The sequence below is a fragment of the Oncorhynchus tshawytscha genome, unplaced genomic scaffold (genome assembly GCF_018296145.1).
Source record: "Oncorhynchus tshawytscha isolate Ot180627B unplaced genomic scaffold, Otsh_v2.0 Un_contig_7779_pilon_pilon, whole genome shotgun sequence".
NCBI classification, from domain to species: Eukaryota; Metazoa; Chordata; class Actinopteri; order Salmoniformes; family Salmonidae; genus Oncorhynchus; species Oncorhynchus tshawytscha.
Genome location: NW_024607637.1, coordinates 1 through 21,077, shown reverse-complemented (window position 1 = coordinate 21,077; position 21,077 = coordinate 1). Strand labels below are relative to the sequence as shown.

The following is a 21,077-nucleotide window of genomic DNA, read 5'->3' as shown; positions in this document are numbered from 1 at the left end:
GGAGGAAGCCACTCCCCCTCTACATACAGAGAACCCAGTCCAGGAGGAAGCCACTCCCCTTCTACATACAGAGAACACAGTCCAGTAGGAAGCCACTCCCCCTCTACATACAGAGACCCCAGTCCAGTAGGAAGCCACTCCCCCTCTACATACAGGGAACCCAGTCCAGGAGGAAGCCACTCCCCCTCTACATACAGAGACCCCAGTCCAGTAGGAAGCCACTCCCCCTCTACATACAGAGACCCCAGTCCAGTAGGAAGCCACTCCCCTCTACATACAGAGACCCCAGTCCAGTAGGAAGCCACTCCCCTCTACATACAGAGAACCCAGTCCAGTCCCCCCCCTCTACATACAGAGACCCCAGTCCAGTAGGAAGCCACTCCCCCTCTACATACAGAGAACCCAGTCCAGTAGGAAGCCACTCCCCCTCTACATACAGAGACCCCAGTCCAGTAGGAAGCCACTCCCCCTCTACATACAGGGAACCCAGTCCAGTAGGAAGCCACTCCCCCTCCTCTGGTGTAGAGTTCCATGAAACAGAAAGTCATCTTTCATACTGCCATTGCTTAACCTACGGGAGAGAGCACCAAAATGGCAGAGAATCAGGAACTGTTCTGTTGCTCCATCTGTCTGGATCTACTGAAGGATCCGGTGACTACTGCCTGTGGACACAGTTACTGTGTGGGCTGTATTAAAGAAAGCTGGGATCAGGATGATCTGAAAGGTGTCTACAGCTGTCCACAGTGCAGACAGACCTTTATCCCAAGGCCTGTTCTGAACAGGAGCACTGTGCTGACTGAAGTGGTGGAGAAACTGAAGAAGACAGGACTCCAGGCTGCTCCTCCTCCTGCTCTGTGCTATGCTGGACCTGGAGATGTGGTGTGTGATGTCTGCACTGGGACCAGAAAGCAGAAAGCCCTCATGTCCTGTCTGGCGTGTCTGGCCTCTTACTGTGAGACTCACCTCCAACCTCACTATGAATCTCCTGCTTTCAAGAAGCACAAGCTGGTCAAAGCCACGGCACAACTACAGGAGAAGATCTGCTCTCATCATGACAAACTACTGGAGGTTTACTGTCGTACCGATCAGCAGTGTGTCTGTCTGCTGTGTGTGATGGATGAACATAAAGGCCATGATACAGTGTCAGCTGAGGCAGAGAGGACTGTTTCAGGGTTCATGAATTACAGAAAAACATGCTGATCAAAATACACCAGGACCATCTAGGGATGGAAAAGTCAAAACGACGTCCAGAAGCAGTGTTATTCTGGCCCAAGATGAATGGTGATATAGAGCAGACAGTCAGAGCCTGTGGAACATGCCAGAAATACAGGTCAAAACAAAGCAAAGTGTGAGGACAGACGCTGGGAGACGAGAAGCAAGGGAGTGTAACATTTAATAATAAAACAGACAGGAACAAACCACCGACAGCGTCTGGACAACGGAAACACCTCAACATTACTGGTGACACGGGGATCAACCTGAGGAACAGACAGATATAGGAGAGGTAATTAAACAGTGATGAAGAGGTGAGTCCAATGAAGGGCTGATGGTGACAGGTGTGTATAAACGATGGTGACAGGTGTGTGTAAACGATGGTGACAGGTGTGTATAAACGATGGTGACAGGTGTGTATAAACAATGGTGACAGGTGTGTATAAACGATGGTGACAGGTGTGTATAAACGATGGTGACAGGTGTGTATAAACGATGGTGACAGGTGTGAGTAAACGATGGTGACAGGTGTGAGTAAACGATGGTGACAGGTGTGAGTAAACGATGGTGACAGGTGTGTATAAAGGATGGTGACAGGTGTGAGTAAACGATGGGCAGGGAGGGGGAGTGAGAGCAGATGTGACAGTTACCCGCCCCCTTTCTAGGGACACCCAACTGGGTGAGCCTGACGGGCTGGCCGAGATGCGGGATCCTGTCAAGCCGGCTGAGGCCAGGGAGCATGATGAGCCAGCTGAGGCCAGGGAGCATGATGAGCCAGCTGAGGCCAGGGAGCATGATGAGCCAGCTGAGGCCAGGGAGCATGATGAGCCGGCTGAGGCCAGGGAGCATGATGAGCCGGCTGAGGCCAGGGAGCATGATGAGCCGGCTGAGGCCAGGAGCATGATGAGCCGGCTGAGGCCAGGGAGCATGATGAGCCGGCTGAGGCCAGGGAGCATGATGAGCCAGCTGAGGCATGACTTGGTTTCAGAGCCAATTTGTTTATTTTTATTTGACCCTTATTTAACCAGGTGTGACATTGACACTGTGTTGCTTTGATGAAGAAGATCCAAAACTCTTTAACATTTAATATCGTTGAAGGAAATAAGCTGAAGTTCATCCTGAACTTTCCACAGGAACAGAGTGACACAGACTCAGATTTACACTTTAAAATGTCAAACACAATGAGGGTTTGTCATTCTCTTACTGAAATGTGTATCTGCTCTGTTCTTCAAGTCAATGTGTTTTTGTTCATGTGTTTTTGTATATTGTTAAAAGTTGTCCTTCTGCATAGAGTTGTAAAGTTTGTTTAACCTCCAGACCCAGACTGTAGACCATCACATGAAGCACCCAGAGACACAGGTCCTTACAGCCTCCAGACCCAGACTGTAGACCATCACATGAAGCACCCAGAGACACAGGTCCTTACAGCCTCCAGACCCAGACTGTAGACCATCACATGAAGCACCCAGAGACACAGGTCCTTACAGCCTCCAGACCCAGACTGTAGACCATTACATGAAGCACCCAGAGACACAGGTCCTTACAGAGCAGGAAGAAACACGACTGGATCTCACAGGATCCATTCACTCCTTCCCACAAGGGGGGTAGGTTTATGACAGTCATAAATACCTCTTCCCCCCTTTTTCCTCTCTCTACCCTACTGATGTTACATTTGCAAAAACCTTGGTTAACATAGAGATTCTGGGAACATCAGAAGGTGGAGGGAAATGAACTATATTCTGGTAATCCGAACAATTGAACATATGCGGTGGTACTTAATGAATATGATGTCAGTTCGGTTGTCAACTGAGACATTCTCATCAATGATAAGATGACATAAACTCTACAGTGGAAAGTCTACACATCAGAGTTATCGGATTCACATGGAATTAATGTTCAATTTAAATGTTTGAATATTAAATTATTCGTGATGGGATGAAATGTTATTTTAGCTTCTATAATGTGAGATTTGGGTTTTCATAAGATAGGGCTGCTCAATCAGTGGCCCACACCTGTGGATGGGCTATAAAACTTTTCAAGCACGCCCTCCTCTCCCTTCCTATATAAGCCCTTGACGACTATATAACCTCCTGTTCCAAAGATGTGAGGACGACGGTCCGATGTCAGAATGGTTCAGATAATAACTACAGAACGAAGCCAATGTAAGCGTGAGCTTTGGTTGCAAATGGTATGAACTTTGAACTCTTATTCACTACAGAAGGGATACCTCCTAGCCGTTGAGTTAGCAACAGTAGCTAAGAAGATAACAGCTCTATAAATATTATTTTGTGGTGCCCGACTCTCTAGTTAATTACATTTACATGTTTAGCTCAATCAGGTAATATTAATTACGGAGAAATCATGTTATAGAATAGCATGTCATATCACTTAATCCGGCATAGCCTAAGACATGACAAGTTGTTTAAGGACAGTGACATCAGAGCAATATACAATATAGGATATAAAAGATGACATGTTTAGAGGGGTTGAACTCTGTATATGTCTCAGAGGGAGGTCAATCACTTTGTACCTTGACCTTAACACTGATAGCAGCAACAACAACCACAGCAGAGAAGTTGGCTGTGTCGACAGACAGACAGACAGACAGACAGACAGACAGACAGACAGACAGACAGACAGACAGACAGACAGACAGTTTACTATGACTGGATGAAGGGATGCAGTGTTGAATGCTTCCTTTAGGTCTCCTGGTCTCTTGGGATTTAAACTGTGAATACAGAGAGAGAGTCCTAACCATTCAATCAATGTACACAACACACAGTCATCATTAACCATTATGGCTCTAATCTGATAGTGATAGTGTTGCGCTAGATGCCTAGTCTCTTTATGGCTCTAATCTGGTAGTGGTAGTGGGGTGGTAGATATCTGGACTCCCTTATGGCTCTAATCTGATAGTGGCATTAATCTGATGGAGCCACTTTTGGCTCTAATCTGATAGTGGTTGTGGGGTGGTATGTGTCTAGTATCCCTTATGGCTCTAATCTGATAATTGTAGAGGGGTGGTAGATGCCTAGTCTCCTTATGGCTCTAATCTGATAGTGGTAGATGTCTAGTCTCCCTTATGGCTCTAATCTGGAAGTGGTAGATGCCTACTCTCCCTTATGGCTCTAATATGATAGTGGTAGATGTCTAGTCTCCAATACGGCTCTAATCTGACAATGGTAGTGGGGTGGTAGATGTCTAGACTCCCTTATGGCTCTAATCTGGTAGTGGTAGATGTCTAGACTCCCTAATGGCTCTAATCTGATAGTGGTAGTTGGGTTGTAGATTTCTAGTCTCCCTTATGGCACAAATCTGATAGTGGTAGATGTCTAGTCTCCCTTATGGCTCTAATCTGATGGTGGTAGATGTCTAGTCTCCCTTATGGCTCTAATCTGATGGTGGTAGATATCTAGACTCCATTATGTCTCTAATCTGATAGTGGTAGTGGGGATGGAAGATGTCTTTTCAGCCTCATGGCTCTAATCTGATAGTGGTAGATGTCTAGACTCCCTTTTAGCTCTAATCGGATAGTGGCTGTGGGGATGGAAGATGTATTTTCAGCCTCATGGCTCTAATCGGATAGTGGTAGATGTCTATACTCCCTTATGGCTCTAATATGGTAGTGGTAGATGTCTAGTCTCCCTTATGGCTCTAATCTGATAATGGTATAGGGGTGGTAGATGTCTAGTCTCCCTTATGGCTCTAATCGGGTAGTGGTAGATGTCTTATCTCCCTTGTGGCTCTAATCTGATAGTGGCTCTAATCTGATGGAGCCACTTTTGGCTCTAATCTGATAGTGGTAGTGGGTTGGAAGATGTTTAATCTCCTTTACGGCTCTAATCTGATAATGGTAGTGCGGTGGTAGATGTCTAGTCTCCCTTATGGCTCTAATCTGACAGTGGTAGTGGGGTTGTCGATGTCTAGTCTCCTTTATGGCTCTAATCTTATAGTGGTAGTGGGGTGGTAGAGGTTTAGACTCCTTTATGGCTCTAATCTGATCGTGGTAGTGGGGTGGTAGATGTCTAGTCTCCCTCATGGCTCTAATCTGATAGTGGTAGTGGGGTTGTCGATGTCTAGTCTCCTTTATGGCTCTAATCTGATAGTGGCATTAATCTGATGGAGCCCCTTTTGGCTCTAATCTGATAGTGGTTGTGGGGTAGATTGTGTCCAGTATCCCTTATGACTCTAATCTGATAGTGGTAGATGTCTAGTCTCCTTTATGGCTCTAATCTGATCGTGGTAGTGGGGTGGTAGATGTCTAGTCTCCCTCATGGCTCTAATCTGATAGTGGTAGTGGGGTGGTTTGTGTCTAGTATCCCTTATGGCTCTAATCTGATAATGGTATAGGAGTGGTAGATGTCTAGTCTCCCTTATGGCTCTAATCAGGAAGTGGTAGATATCTTATCTCCCTTGTGGCTCTAATCTGATAGTGGCTCTAATCTGATGGAGCCACTTTTGGCTCTAATCTGATAGTGGTTGTGGGGTGGTATGTGTCTAGTATCCCTTATGGCTCTAATGTGATAGTGGTAGTGGGTTGGAAGATGTTTAATCTCCTTTATGGCTCTAATCTTATAGTGGTAGTGGGGTGGTAGATGTTTAGACTCCATTATGGCTCTAATCTGATAGTGGTAGTGGGGTTGTCGATGTCTAGTCTCCTTTATGGCTCTAATATTATAGTGGTAGTGGGGTGGTAGATGTCTAGACTCCCCTTTGGCTCTAATCTGATAGTGATAGTGTTGTGGTAGATGCCTAGTCTCCCTTATGGCTCTAATGTGGTAGTGGGGTGGTAGATATCTGGTCTCCCTTATGGCTCTAATCTGATAGTGGCTCTAATCTGATGGAGCCACTTTTGGCTCTAATCTGATTGTGGTTGTGGGGTGGTATGTGTCTAGTCTCCCTTATGGCTCTAATGTGATAGTGGTAGTGGGTTGGAAGATGTTTAATCTCCTTTATGGCTCTAATCTTATAGTGGTAGTGGGGTGGTAGATGTTTAGACTCCATTATGGCTCTAATCTGATAGTGGTTGTGGGGTGGTATGTGTCTAGTATCCCTTATGGCTCTAATCTAATAATTGTAGAGGGGTGGTAGATACCTAGTCTCCCTTATGGCTCTAATCTTATAGTGCTAGATGTCTAGTCTACTTTATGGCTCTAATCTGGTAGTGATAGATGCCTACTCTCCCTTATGGCTCTAATATGATAGTGGAGATGTCTAGTCTCCCTTACTGCTCTAATCTGATAATGGTAGTGGGGTGGTAGATGTCTAGACTCCCTTATGGCTCTAATCTGATAGTGGTAGATGTCTAGTCTCCCTTACGGCTCTAATCTGATAATGGTAGTGGGGTGGTAGATGTCTAGACTCCCTTATGGCACAAATCTGATAGTGGTAGATGTCTAGTCTCCCTTATGGCTCTAATCTGATGGTGGTAGATGTCTATACTCCATTATATCTCTAATCTAATAGTGGTAGTGGGGATGGAAGATGTCTTTTCAGCCTCATGGCTCGAATCTGATAGTGGTAGATGTCTAGACTCCCCTTTGGCTCTAATCTGATAGTGATAGTGTTGTGGTAGATGCCTAGTCTCCCTTATGGCTCTAATGTGGTAGTGGGGTGGTAGATATCTGGTCTCCCTTATGGCTCTAATCTGATAGTGGCTCTAATCTGATGGAGCCACTTTTGGCTCTAATCTGATTGTGGTTGTGGGGTGGTATGTGTCTAGTCTCCCTTATGGCTCTAATCTGATAGTAGTAGATGTCTAGTCTCCCTTATGGCTCTAATCTGGTAGTGGTAGATGCCTACTCTCCCTTATGGCTCTAATATGCTGTGGAGATGTCTAGACTCCATTATGTCTCTAATCTAATAGTGGTAGATGTCTAGTCTCCCTTATGGCTCTAATCTGGTAGTGATAGATGCCTACTCTCCTTATGGCTCTAATATGATAGTGGAGATGTCTAGTCTCCTTACTGCTCTAATCTGATAATGGTAGTGGGGTGGTAGATGTCTAGACTCCTTATGGCTCTAATCTGATAGTGGTAGATGTCTAGTCTCCTTACGGCTCTAATCTGATAATGGTAGTGGGGTGGTAGATGTCTAGACTCCCTTATGGCACAAATCTGATAGTGGTAGATGTCTAGTCTCCTTATGGCTCTAATCTGATGGTGGTAGATGTCTATACTCCATTATATCTCTAATCTAATAGTGGTAGTGGGGATGGAAGAGGTATTTTCAGCCTCATGGCTCTAATCTGATAGAGGTAGATGTCTAGACTCCCTTTGGCTCTAATCTGATAGTGGTAGTCGGGTGGTAGATGTCTAGACTCCCTTATGGCTCTAATATGGTAGTGGTAGATGTCTAGTCTCCTTATGGCTCTAATCTGATAGTGATAGTGTTGTGGTAGATGCATAGTCTCCTTATGGCTCTAATGTGGTAGTGGGGTGGTAGATATCTGGTCTCCCTTATGGCTCTAATCTGATAGTGGCTCTAATCTGATTGTGGTTGTGGGGTGGTATGTGTCTAGTATCCCTCATGGCTCTAATCTGATAATTGTAGAGGGGTGGTAGATGCCTAGTCTCCTTATGGCTCTAATCTGATAGTAGTAGATGTCTAGTCTCCCTTATGGCTCTAATCTGGTAGTGGTAGATGCCTACTCTCCCTTATGGCTCTAATATGCTGTGGAGATGTCTAGACTCCATTATGTCTCTAATCTAATAGTGGTAGATGTCTAGTCTCCCTTGTGGCTCTAATCTGATGGTGGTAGATGTCTAGACTCCATTATGTCTCTAATCTAATAGTGGTAGTGGGGATGGAAGATGTCTTTTCAGCCTCATGGCTCTAATCTGATAGTGGTAGATGTCTAGACTCCCTTTTAGCTCTAATCTGATAGTGGTAGTGGGGATGGAAGATGTATTTTCAGCCTCATGGCTCTAATCTGATAGTGGTAGATGTCTAGACTCCCCTTTGGCTCTAATCTGATAGTGGTAGATGTCTAGACTCCCTTCTTGCTCTAATCTGATAGTGGTAGTGGGGATGGAAGATGTCTCTTCAGCCTCATGGCTCTAATCTGATAGTGGTAGATGTCTAGACTCCCTTTTGGCTCTAATCTGATAGTGGTAGTGGGGTGGTAGATGTCTAGACTCCCTTATGGCTCTAATCGGGTAGTGGTAGATGTCTTATCTCCTTTGTGGCTCTAATCTGATAGTGGCTCTAATCTGATGGAGCCACCTTTGGCTCTAATCTGATAGTGGTTGTGGGGTGGTATGTGTCTAGTATCCCTTATGGCTCTAATCTGATAGTGGTAGTGGGTTGGAAGATGTTTAATCTCCTTTATGGCTCTAATCTGATAGTGATAGTGGTGTGGTAGATATCTGGTCTCCCTTATGGCTCTAATCTGATAGTGGTAGTGAGGTGGTAGATGTTTAGACTCCATTATGGCTCTAATCTGATAGTGATAGTGGTGTGGTAGATATCTGGTCTCCTTTATGGCTCTAATCTGATGGAGACACTTTTGGCTCTAACCTGATAGTTGAATATGTCTAGTCTCCCTTATGGCTCTAATCTGATCATCGTATTGGGGTGGTAGATGTCTCATCTCAATTATGGCTCTAATCTGATAGTGGTAGTGTGGTGGTAGATGTCTAGTCTCCCTAATGGCTCTAATCCGATAGTGGTAGATGCCTATTCTCCCTTATGGCTCTCATCTGACAGTGATAGTGGAGTGGTAGATTTCTAGGCACCCTTATGGCTCTAATATGACAGTGATAGTGGGGTGGTAGATGCCTTGTCTACTTTATGGGTCTAATCTGATAGTGGAAATTCGGTGGTAGATGCCAAGTCTCCCTTATGGCTCTAATCTGATTGTGATAGTGTTGTGGTAGATGCCTAGTCTCCTTTATGGCTCTAATCTGGTAGTAGTAGTGGGGTGGTAGATATCTGGTCTCCCTTATGGCTCTAATCTGTTAGTGGTAGATGTCTAGTCTCCCTTATGGCTCTAATCTGATAATGGTTGTGGGATGGTACATGTTTGGTCTCCATTATTGCTCTAATCTGGTAGTGGTAGATGTCTAGTCTCCCTTGTGGCTCTAATCTGATAGTTTTAGTGGGGTGGTAGATGCCTAGTCTCCCGTATGCCTCTAATCTGGTAGTGGTATTGGGGTGGTAGATGTCTCGTCTCCCTTATGGCTCTAATCTGATAGTGGTAGATGTCAAGTCCCCCTTATGGCTCCAATCTGATACTGGTAGATGTCAAGTCCCCCTTATGGCTCCAATATTATAGTGGTAGTGGGGTGGTAGATGTCTCCCTTATGCCTCTAATCTGGTAGTGGTATTGGGGTGGTAGATGTCTCGTCTCCCGTATGGCTCTAATCTGATAGTGGTAGTGGGGTGGTAGATGTCTCTCTTATGCCTCTAATCTAGTAGTGGTATTGGGTTGGTAGATTCCTAGTCTCCCTTATGGCTCTAATCTGGTAGTGGTTGTGGGGTGGTAGATATCTGGTCTCCCTAATGGCTCTAATCTGATAGTTGAATATGTCTAGTCTCCCGTATGGCTCTAATCTGATAATGGTAGTGGGGTGGTAGATGTATAGTCTCCTTATGTCTCTAATCTGATAGTGGTAGTGGGGTGGTAGATGTCTCATCTCAATTATGGCTCTAATCTGATAGTGGTAGTGTGGTGGTGGATGTCTAGTCTCCCTAATGGCTCTAATCCGAAAGTGATAGTGGTGTGGTAGATGCCTAGTCTACTTTATGCATCTAATCTGATGAGTGGAAATGGGGTGGTAGATGCCTAGTCTCCCTTATGGCTCAATTCTGATAGTGATAGTGGTATGGTAGATGCCTAGGCTCCCTTATGGCTTTAATCTGGGATTGGAAGTGGGGTGGTAGATATCTGGTTTTCACTTATGGGTCTAATCAGATAGTGGAAATTCGGTGGTAGATGCCTAGTCTCCTTATGGCTCTAATCTGATAGTGTTGTGGTAGATGCCTAGTCTCCTTTATGGCTCTAATCTTGTCATAGTAGTGCGGTGGTAGATATCTGGTCTCCCTTATGGCTCTAATCTGTTAGTGGTAGATGTCTAGTCTCCCTTATGGCTCTAATCTGATAATGGTTGTGGGATGGTACATGTCTGGTCTCCCTTATTGCTCTAATCTGGTAGTGGTAGATGTCTAGTCTTCCTTGTGGCTCTAATCTGATACTGGTAGATGTCAAGTCCCCCTTATGGCTCCAATATTATAGTGGTAGTGGTATGGTAGATGCCTAGGCTCCCTTATGGCTTTAATCTGGGATTGGTTGTGGGGTGGTAGATATCTGTTTTTCACTTATGGCTCTAATCTGGTAGTGGTATTAGGGTGGTAGATGTCTAGTCTATTTTAAGGCTCTAATCTGATAGTGGTCGTTGGGTGGTAGATGTCTAGTCTCCTTTATGGCTCTAATCTGATAGTGGTTGTTGGGTGGTAGATGTCTAGTGTCATTTACAGCTCTAATCTGATAGTGGTAGAATTCTAATCTCCTTTATGGCTCTAATCTGATAGTGGTAGTGGGGTGGTAGATGCCTAGGCTCCCTTTTGGCTCTAATCTGACAGTGGTAGTTGGGTTGTAGATGTCTAGATTCCCTTATGGCTCTAATATGGTAGTGGTAGTGGGGTGGTATGTGTCTGATATCCCTTACGGCTCTAATCTGATAGTGGTAATGGTGTGGTAGATGCCTAGGCTTCCTTTTTGCTCTAATCTTATAGTGGTAGTGGGGTGGTAGATGTCTAGTCTCCTTTATGGCTCTAATCTGATAGTGGTATGTGTCTAGTATCCCTTACGGCTCTAATCTTATAGTGGTAATGGTGTGGTAGATGCCTAGGCTTCTTTTTTGCTCTAATCTTATAGTGGTAATGGTGTGGTTGATGCCTAGGCTTCCTTTTTGCTCTAATCTTATAGTGGTAGTGGGGTGGTAGATGTCTAGTCTCCCTTATGGCTCTAATCTGAAAGTGGTATATTTCTAATCTCCTTTATGGCTCTAATCTGATAGTGGTATTGGGGTGGTAGATATCTAGTCTCCTTTATGGCTCTAATCTGATAGTGGTAGTGGGGTGTTAGATGTCTAGAGTCCCTTATGGCTCTAGTCTGGTAGTGGTAGCTGTCTAGTGTCCCTTATGGCTCTAATATTATAATGGTATAGGGGTGGTAGATTTCTAGTCTCCCTTGTGGCTCTAATCTGGCACTTGCTCTGACATTATTATTGTATGAGGTATTCTTGGTTACTCCTGTGCTGTGATGTGGGTTTTATAGGGTGTGTATTCTCTTCTCTCTCCACTGGCTATCTGGTAAACAGGCTACACTCTAGGCAGTCTCTTCTGCTGATGTGTGTGTGTCTGGTAGTGGTACTCTCTCTATTCTACTCTTCTCCTTTCGGCAGGGTTAATACCTGCCTGGCGCCCCAACAAAATCTTTATCTTTACCCCTCTCTAATAAATACTGCTACAATATGTATATACTGTATTCTAGTCATGGTTCATCCTATTTAACTACTACTGTCCACTTCATATGTATATACTGTATTCTAGTCAAGGCCTGTCCTATTTAACTACTACTGTCCACTTCATATGTATATACTGTATTCTAGTCAAGGCCTGTCCTATTTAACTACTACTGTCCACTTCATATGTATATACTGTATTCTAGTCAAGGCCTGTCCTATTTAACTACTACTGTCCACTTCATATGTATATACTGTATTCTAGTCAAGGCCTGTCCTATTTAACTACTACTGACACAAGCATTGTTTGATATTACTGCACTGTTGGGGCCAGAAACACAAGCATTGTTAGATATTACTGCCCCGTTGGGGCCAGGAACACAAGCATTGTTAGATATTACTACACTGTTGGAGCCAGGAACACAAGCATTGTTAGATATGCTATCTCAACCACACTGCACACTGCCCTAACCCATCTGGACAAGAGGAAAACCTATGTGAGAATGCTGTTCATCGACTACGGCTCGGCATTCAACACCATAGTACCCTCCAAGTTCGTCATCAAGCTCAAGACCCTGGGTCTCGACCCTGCCCTGTGCAACTGGGTACTGGACTTCCTGACGGGCCGCCCCCAGGTGGTGAGGGTAGGCAACAACATCTCCTCCCCGCTGATCAACACTGGGGCCCCACAAGGGTGCGTTCTGAGCCCTCTCCTGTACTCCCTGTTCACCCACGACTGCGTGGCCACGCACGCCTCCAACTCAATCATCAAGTTTGCGGACGACACAACAGTGGTAGGCTTGATTACCAACAACGACGAGACGGCCTACAGGGGGAGGTGAGGGCCCTCGGAGTGTGGTGTCAGGAAAATAACCTCACACTCAACGTCAACAAAACTAAGGAGATGATTGTGGACTTCAGGAAACAGCAGAGGGAACACCCCCCTATCCACATCGATGGAACAGTAGTGGAGAGGGTAGCAAGTTTTAAGTTCCTCGGCATACACATCACAGACAAACTGAATTGGTCCACTCACACAGACAGCATCGTGAAGAAGGCGCAGCAGCGCCTCTTCAACCTCAGGAGGCTGAAGAAATTCGGCTTGTCACCAAAAGCACTCACAAACTTCTACAAATGCACAATCGAGAGCATCCTGGCGGGCTGTATCACCGCCTGGTACGGCAACTGCTCCGCCCTCAACCGTAAGGCTCTCCAGAGGGTAGTGAGGTCTGCACAACGCATCACCGGGGGCAAACTACCTGCCCTCCAGGACACCTACACCACCCGATGTTACAGGAAGGCCATAAAGATCATCAAGGACATCAACCACCCGAGCCACTGCCTGTTCACCCCACTATCATCCAGAAGGCGAGGTCAGTACAGGTGCATCAAAGCTGGGACCGAGAGACTGAAAAACAGCTTCTATCTCAAGGCCATCAGACTGTTAAACAGCCACCACTAACATTGGTGGCTGCTGCCAACACACTGACACTGACACTGACTCAACTCCAGCCACTTTAATAATGGGAATTGATGGGAAATGATGTAAATATATCACTAGCCACTTTAAACAATGCTACCTTATATAATGTTACTTACCGTACATTATTCATCTCATATGCATACGTAGATACTGTACTCTATATCATCGACTGCATCCTTATGTAATACATGTATCATTAGCCACTTTAACTATGCCACTTTGTTTACATACTCATCTCATATGTATATACTGTACTCGATACCATCTACTGTATCTTGCCTATGCTGCTCTGTACCATCACTCATTCATATATCCTTATGTACATATTCTTTATCCCCTTACACTGTGTATAAGACAGTAGTTTTGGAATTGTTAGTTAGATTACTTGTTGGTTATTACTGCATTGTCGGAACTAGAAGCACAAGCATTTCGCTACACTCGCATTAACATCTGCTAACCATGTGTATGTGACAAATAACATTTGATTTGATTTGATTTGATATTACTGCACTGTTGGAGCCAGGAACACAAGCATTGTTAGATATTACTGCACTGTTGGAGCTAGGAACACAAGCATTGGTAGATATTACTGCACTGTTGGAGCCAGGAACACAAGCATTGTTAGATATTACTGCACAGTTGGAGCCAGGAACACAAGCATTGTTAGATATTACTGCACTGTTGGAGCCAGGAACACAAGCATTGTTAGATATTACTGCCCTGTTTGAGCCAGCATTGAAGAGTCCTTATCTGTGGTACTGTATATTAACTATATACCACACCTCCTCAGTCCTTATCTGTGGTACTGTATATTAACTATATACCACACCTCCTCAGTCCTTATCTGTGGTACTGTATATTAACTATATACCACACCTCCTCAGTCCTTATCTGTGGTACTGTATATTAACTATATACCACACCTCCTCAGTCCTTATCTGTGGTACTGTATATTAACTATATACTACACCTCCTCAGTCCTTATCTGTGGTACTGTATATTCACTATATACCACACCTCCTCAGTCCTTATCTGTGGTACTGTATATTAACTATATACCACACCTCCTCAGTCCTTTATCTGTGGTACTGTATATTAACTATATACCACACCTCCTCAGTCCTTATCTGTGCTTCCGGCGCCGACAGAGATGGCCGCCTCGCTTCGCGTTCCTAGGAAACTATGCAGTTTTTTGTTTTTTTACGTGTTATTTCTTACACTAGTACCCCAGGTCATCTTAGGTTTCTTTACATACAGCCGACAAGAACTACTGAATATAAGATCAGCGTCAACTCACCATCAGTACGACCAAGAATATGTTTTTTTCGCGATGCGGATCCTGAGTTCTGCCTTACAACCAGTGTAACCGAGTGGATCACATGCAGCGACCAAAAAAAAAACGACTCAGAAAAAGAGGGAAACGAAGCGGTCTTCTGGTCAGACTCCGGAGACGGGCACATCGTGCACCACTCCCCAGCATTCTTCTTGCCAATGTCCAGTCTCTTGACAACAAGGTTGATGAAATCCGAGCAAGGGTAGCATTCCAGAGGACATCAGAGACTGTAACGTTCTCTGCTTCACGGAAACATGGCTAACTGGAGAGACGCAATCCGAAGCGGTGCAGCCAGCGGGTTTCTCCACGCATCGCGCCGACAGAAACAAACATCTCTCTGGTAAGAAGACGGGCGGGGGCGTATGCCTTATGGCCAACGTGACATGGTGTGATGAAGGAAACATACAGGAACTCAAATCCTTCTGTTCACCTGATTTAGAATTCCTCACAATCAAATGTAGACCGCATTATCTACCAAGAGAATTCTCTTCGATTATAATCACAGCCGTATATATCCCCCAAGCAGACACATCGATGGCTCTGAACGAACTTTATTTAACTCTCTGCAAACTGGAAACGATTTATCCGGAGGCTGCATTCATTGTAGCTGGGGATTTTAACAAGGCTAATCTGAAAACAAGACTCCCTAAATTTTATCAGCATATTGATTGCGCAACCAGGGGTGGAAAGACCCTGGATCATTGTTACTCTAACTTCCGCGACGCATATAAGGCCCTGCCCCGCCCCCTTTCGGAAAAGCTGACCACGACTCCATTTTGTTGATCCCTGCCTACAGACAGAAACTAAAACAAGAAGCTCCCACGCTGAGGTCTGTCCAATGCTGGTCCGACCAAGCTGACTCCACACTCCAAGACTGCTTCCATCACGTGGACTGGGAGATGTTTCGTATTGCGTCAGACAACAACATTGACGAATACGCTGATACGGTGTGCGAGTTCATTAGAACGTGCGTTGAAGATGTCGTTCCCATAGCAACGATTAAAACATTCCCTAACCAGAAACCGTGGATTGATGGCAGCATTCGTGTGAAACTGAAGGCACGAACCACTGCTTTTAATCAGGGCAAGGTGTCTGGTAACATGACTGAATACAAACAGTGCAGCTATTCCCTCCGCAAGGCTATCAAACAAGCTAAGCGCCAGTACAGAGACAAAGTAGAATCTCAATTCAACGGCTCAGACACAAGAGGTATGTGGCAGGGTCTACAGTCAATCACGGACTACAGGAAGAAACCCAGCCCAGTCACGGACCAGGATGTCTTGCTCCCAGGCAGACTAAATAACTTTTTTGCCCGCTTTGAGGACAATACAGTGCCACTGACACGGCCTGCAACGGAATCATGCGGTCTCTCCTTCACTGCAGCCGAAGTGAGTAAGACATTTAAACGTGTTAACCCTCGCAAGGCTGCAGGCCCAGACGGCATCCCCAGCCGCGCCCTCAGAGCATGCGCAGACCAGCTGGCCGGTGTGTTTACGGACATATTCAACCAATCCCTATACCAGTCTGCTGTTCCCACATGCTTCAAGAGGGCCACCATTGTTCCTGTTCCCAAGAAAGCTAAGGTAACTGAGCTAAACGACTACCGCCCCGTAGCACTCACATCCGTCATCATGAAGTGCTTTGAGAGACTAGTCAAGGACCATATCACCTCCACCCTACCTGACACCCTTGACCCACTCCAATTTGCTTACCGCCCAAATAGGTCCACAGACGATGCAATCTCAACCACACTGCACACTGCCCTAACCCATCTGGACAAGAGGAATACCTATGCGAGAATGCTGTTCATCGACTACAGCTCGGCATTCAACACCATAGTACCCTCCAAGCTCGTCATCAAGCTCGAGACCCTGGGTCTCGACCCGCCCTGTGCAACTGGGTACTGGACTTCCTGACGGGCCGCCCCCAGGTGGTGAGGGTAGGCAACAACATCTCCTCCCCGCTGATCCTCAACACTGGGGCCCCACAAGGGTGCGTTCTGAGCCCCCCTCCTGTACTCCCTGTTCACCCACGACTGCGTGGCCATGCACGCCTCCAACTCAATCATCAAGTTTGCGGACGACACAACAGTGGTAGGCTTGATTACCAACAATGACGAGACGGCCTACAGGGAGGAGGTGAGGGCCCTCGGAGTGTGGTGTCAGGAAAATAACCTCACACTCAACGTCAACAAAACTAAGGAGATGATTGTGGACTTCAGGAAACAGCAGAGGGAACACCCCCATCCACATCGATGGAACAGTAGTGGAGAGGGTAGCAAGTTTTAAGTTCCTCGGCATACACATCACAGACAAACTGAATTGGTCCACTCACACAGACAGCATCGTGAGGAAGGCGCAGCAGCGCCTCTTCAACCTCAGGAGGCTGAAGAAATTCGGCTTGTCACCAAAAGCACTCACAAACTTCTACAGATGCACAATCGAGAGCATCCTGGCGGGCTGTATCACCGCCTGGTATGGCAACTGCACCGCCCTCAACCGTAAGGCTCTCCAGAGGGTAGTGAGGTCTGCACAACGCATCACCGGGGGCAAACTACCTGCCCTCCAGGACACCTACACCACCCGATGCTACAGGAAGGCCATAAAGATCATCAAGGACATCAACCACCCGAGCCACTGCCTGTTCACCCCGCTGTCATCCAGAAGGCGAGGTCAGTACAGGTGCATCAAAGCTGGGACCGAGAGACTGAAAAACAGCTTCTATCTCAAGGCCATCAGACTGTTAAACAGCCACCACTAACATTGAGTGGCTACTGCCAACACACTGTCAATGACACTGACTCTACTCCAGCCACTTTAATCATGGGAATTGATGGGAAATTATGTAAATATATCACTAGCCACTTTAAACAATGCTACCTTATATAATGTTACTTACCCTACATTGTTCATCTCATATGCATACGTTGATACTGTACTCTATATCATCGACTGCATCCTTATGTAATACATGTATCACTAGCCACTTTAACTATGCCACTTGGTTTACATACTTATCTCATATGTATATACTGTACTCGATATCATCTACTGTATCTTGCCTATGCTGCTCTGTACCATCACTCATTCATATATCCTTATGTACATATTCTTTATCCCCTTACACTGTGTATAAGACAGTAGTTTTTTTTTGGAATTGTTAGTTAGATTACTTGCTCGTTATTACTGCATTGTCGGAACTAGAAGCACAAGCATTTCGCTACACTCGCATTAACATCTGCTAACCATGTGTATGTGACAAATAAAATTTGATTTGATTTGATTTGATTTGGTACTGTATATTAACTATATACCACACCTCCTCAGTCCTTATCTGTGGTACTGTATATTAACTATATACCACACCTCCTCAGGCCTTATCTGTGGTACTGTATATTAACTATATACCACACCTCCTCAGTCCTTATCTGTGGTACTGTATATTAACTATATACCACACCTCTTCAGTCCTTATCTGTGGTACTGTATATTAACCATATACCACACCTCCTCAGTACTTATCTGTGGTACTGTACATTAACCATATACCACACCTCCTCAGTCCTTATCTGTGGTACTGTATATTAACTATATACCACACCTCCTCAGTCCTTATCTGTGGTACTGTATATTAACTATATACCACACCTCCTCAGTCCTTATCTGTGGTACTGTATATTAACTATATACCACACCTCCTCAGTCCTTATCTGTGGTACTGTATTTTAACTATATACCACACCTCCTCAGTCCTTATCTGTGGTACTGTATATTAACTATATACCACACCTCCTCAGTCCTTATCTGTGGTACTGTATATTAACTATATACCACACCTCCTCAGTCCTTATCTGTGGTACTGTATTTTAACTATATACCACACCTCCTCAGTCCTTATCTGTGGTACTGTATATTAACTATATACCACACCTCCTCAGGCCTTATCTGTGGTACTGTATATTAACTATATACCACACCTCCTCAGTCCTTATTGATTAATTACAACACATAGGTGTATTATAAGGCATTATAAAGGTCATTAAAATAATGATACATACGTACTTCATAGAAACTGTTACCCTTCATATATTCTAACAACTCACATTTTAAGATTCATTATGTCATTTGTTCCATGTTAAGGGCTCTAACCTTGGAACAAAACTATTTGTCTCCCTCTTGCTGTTGCATGCAGTTCCTCTCTCTCTTCATCCATTCCTCTAACCCCTCCCTCCTTTCTAACCCCACCCCTCTGGCAGAACCAGGAAGTCCCTCCCTTCCCACAAACTCTCTTCTGAGGAAACAAAACTGATCTGAGTCTCTCTGTCGTCTGTCTGTGAGAGAGTGAACAACCGTCCAAATGGCTCAACAGGGAGTTCTGCTGGACCAGGACCAGTTCTGTTGTTCTGTCTGTCTGGATCTACTGAAGGAGCCGGTGGTTATTCCCTGTGGACACAGTTACTGTAGGAGCTGTATTGAGGGCTGCTGGGATCAGGATGATCTGAAAGGGGTCTATAGCTGTCCTCAGTGCAGAGAGACCTTCACTCCAAGGCCTAATCTGAGGAAAAATAACATGTTGGCTGAGCTGGTGGAGAAACTGAGGAAGACAGGACTCCAGGCTGCTCCCCCTCCTGCTCTGTGCTATGCTGGACCTGGAGATGTGGCGTGTGATTTCTGCACTGGGACCAGAAAGCAGAAAGCCCTCATGTCCTGTCTGGCATGTCTGGCCTCTTACTGTGAGACTCACCTCCAACCTCACTATGAATTTCCTGCTTTCAAGAAGCACAAGCTGGTCAAAGCCACGGCACAACTACAGGAGAAGATCTGCTCTCATCATGACAAACTGCTGGAGGTTTACTGTCGTACCGATCAGCAGTGTATCTGTTATCTGTGTACAATGGATGAACATAAAGGCCATGATACAGTGTCAGCTGCAGCAGAGAGGACTGAGAAACAGGTAAGACCAGAACAACTTGTTGGTGACTGTCTGATAAACAAAGAATTAAAGATACAGTAGGAACTAAATCTGTTTGAATATGAGATCATTCAAATGAAATGGATCCACAAATATGAACACAAACCTTGAGTATATAGATATGTTAACCCAGATTCTCCAAATGTATCACCATTTTCTAAAGTCAAACACTATTATCATTCTGAATGGCCTTTTATGAGTCCAAAGTTCAGTCTCAACCCCTTGATACATGTAGGCCTACCATAAAAACTATAATCATTCACATAGCAACATAATATAATATTGTAAAGGGACTTCCTCAGGATTGTAGACCTTCCTCTCTATGGGTCCTATGTCACATTACTATACTATTGATCTACTGGACTAATAAAGCTTGATAGCTCATTGAAGAGTGATTCTCCACAGAGGCAGCTGGGGATGAGTCAGCAGAAGGTCCAGCAGAGATTCCAGGAGAGAGAGAAGGAGCTGAAGGAGCTCCAACAGGCTGTGGAGTCTCTCAAGGTGAGTATTGTTGACCAGAGGAGACACACCATTTCACTTCTCTCCTCCAGTCAGAGAGAGAGAGAGAGAGGGGCCCCTATCCAATCCCACTGACCCCACTGTTGGGAACAGGCTGTCTGGACCCCTTTCAGAGAATAGACTGGTTCATGTAACCGACTGGGCTGCCTCATCACATAACCATGAGTAACCATGACTGACTCATGTCCCCTATACATTAAAATGGAACTGTCTCTCTCTCAATTGAATTAAATTCATAGGGCTTTATTGGCATGGAAATATATGTTTACATTGCCAAAGCAAGTGAAATAGACAATAAACAAAAGTGAAATAAACAATCAGAAATGAACAGTAAACATTACACTTGGAAGGGATTTGGGGGATGGGGGAGGGTCTATTAGAAGTTAGTAGGACTCTTTTATTTTCTCAGAAGTACTGAGTTAGGTAGGAGGATTTAGAGGTGTAAACCGTGATTGAACACACTCCAGCACAGTAGGTGGCGCCATGCACCTTTAACGTTGGTTTGTGGACCTCCATTATATCATAGAAGAAGAAGTTGGTCTGTGAGGGTTTTGTTGTTCCTGAGGAGGGCTACTATTCTTTTCTCTTTTGGTTTTCAAGTATTTTCAGAATGCTAAAGCTTCCCTAAACAATTCAATATATCAGTCAATATATTTTCTCTGTGATTTATTTTCTCTCCGTCAACCGTTCCATCGCATCTTAACCGTCTTACCGGGCGGGCACTAGGACCCGGGGAGGCTGCTGCTGCTGCACCGCTCGTGACTGTCAGTCCTCCTTGTAGCTCATTGGTTAAGCTGTGGCTCGAGCCTGTTAACAGTTAACGGACAGGAAACGGCTCTGACAGGACACATTCATGTCGAGGCAGTGATGTGAATGTGTGGTAAATTAGAATAGAGAGAGAGAGTTTTCACTACTATAGACTTTGGTCATAATCAAAGCTTTGTTAACCAATAGGTTTTTATGTGAGGCTGCCTGTAAGTTACAGTGTAACAGACGTTACTAACGGTAACGGTGTCTTTTAAATTCGACATAAGTTATGTGGCGATGATATCTAGTTAACGTATTTAATGTAGTGTAATGACCTGACTAGATC

General features: G+C 45.0%; 3 protein-coding genes across 3 annotated transcripts; all 3 read left to right on the top strand.

Annotated features, from left to right (window-relative positions):
* The first annotated feature begins 351 nt into the window (after nucleotides 1-351).
* On the top strand, nucleotides 352-1,215 carry LOC121842788 (E3 ubiquitin/ISG15 ligase TRIM25-like). The gene has a single exon (XM_042312540.1). It carries the CDS (start codon nucleotides 592-594, stop codon nucleotides 1,198-1,200), a length of 609 nt encoding a protein of 202 aa, XP_042168474.1. The 5' UTR covers nucleotides 352-591; the 3' UTR covers nucleotides 1,201-1,215.
* A 10-nt stretch (nucleotides 1,216-1,225) lies between these two features.
* LOC121842786 (paternally-expressed gene 3 protein-like) lies at nucleotides 1,226-2,143 on the top strand. The gene is made up of 3 exons (XM_042312538.1): nucleotides 1,226-1,526; nucleotides 1,878-2,103; nucleotides 2,135-2,143. Exons 1-3 carry the CDS (start codon nucleotides 1,519-1,521, stop codon nucleotides 2,141-2,143), a joined length of 243 nt encoding a protein of 80 aa, XP_042168472.1. The 5' UTR covers nucleotides 1,226-1,518.
* Nucleotides 2,144-18,783: 16,640 nt separating this feature from the next.
* On the top strand, nucleotides 18,784-19,966 carry LOC121842787 (E3 ubiquitin-protein ligase TRIM47-like; the record flags this gene model as incomplete). Its single annotated transcript, XM_042312539.1, is given in 2 exon segments — nucleotides 18,784-19,447; nucleotides 19,871-19,966. Coding segments are annotated over 2 exon segments (693 nt in total), but the record flags the coding sequence as incomplete, so codon positions are not given.
* Between the last annotated feature and the right edge of the window lie 1,111 nt (nucleotides 19,967-21,077).

Coding starts and splice junctions, on each gene's coding strand:
- LOC121842788 (XM_042312540.1), top strand. CDS start 592: ATGGCAGAGAATCAGGAACTGTTCTGTTGCTCCATCTGTCTGGATCTA.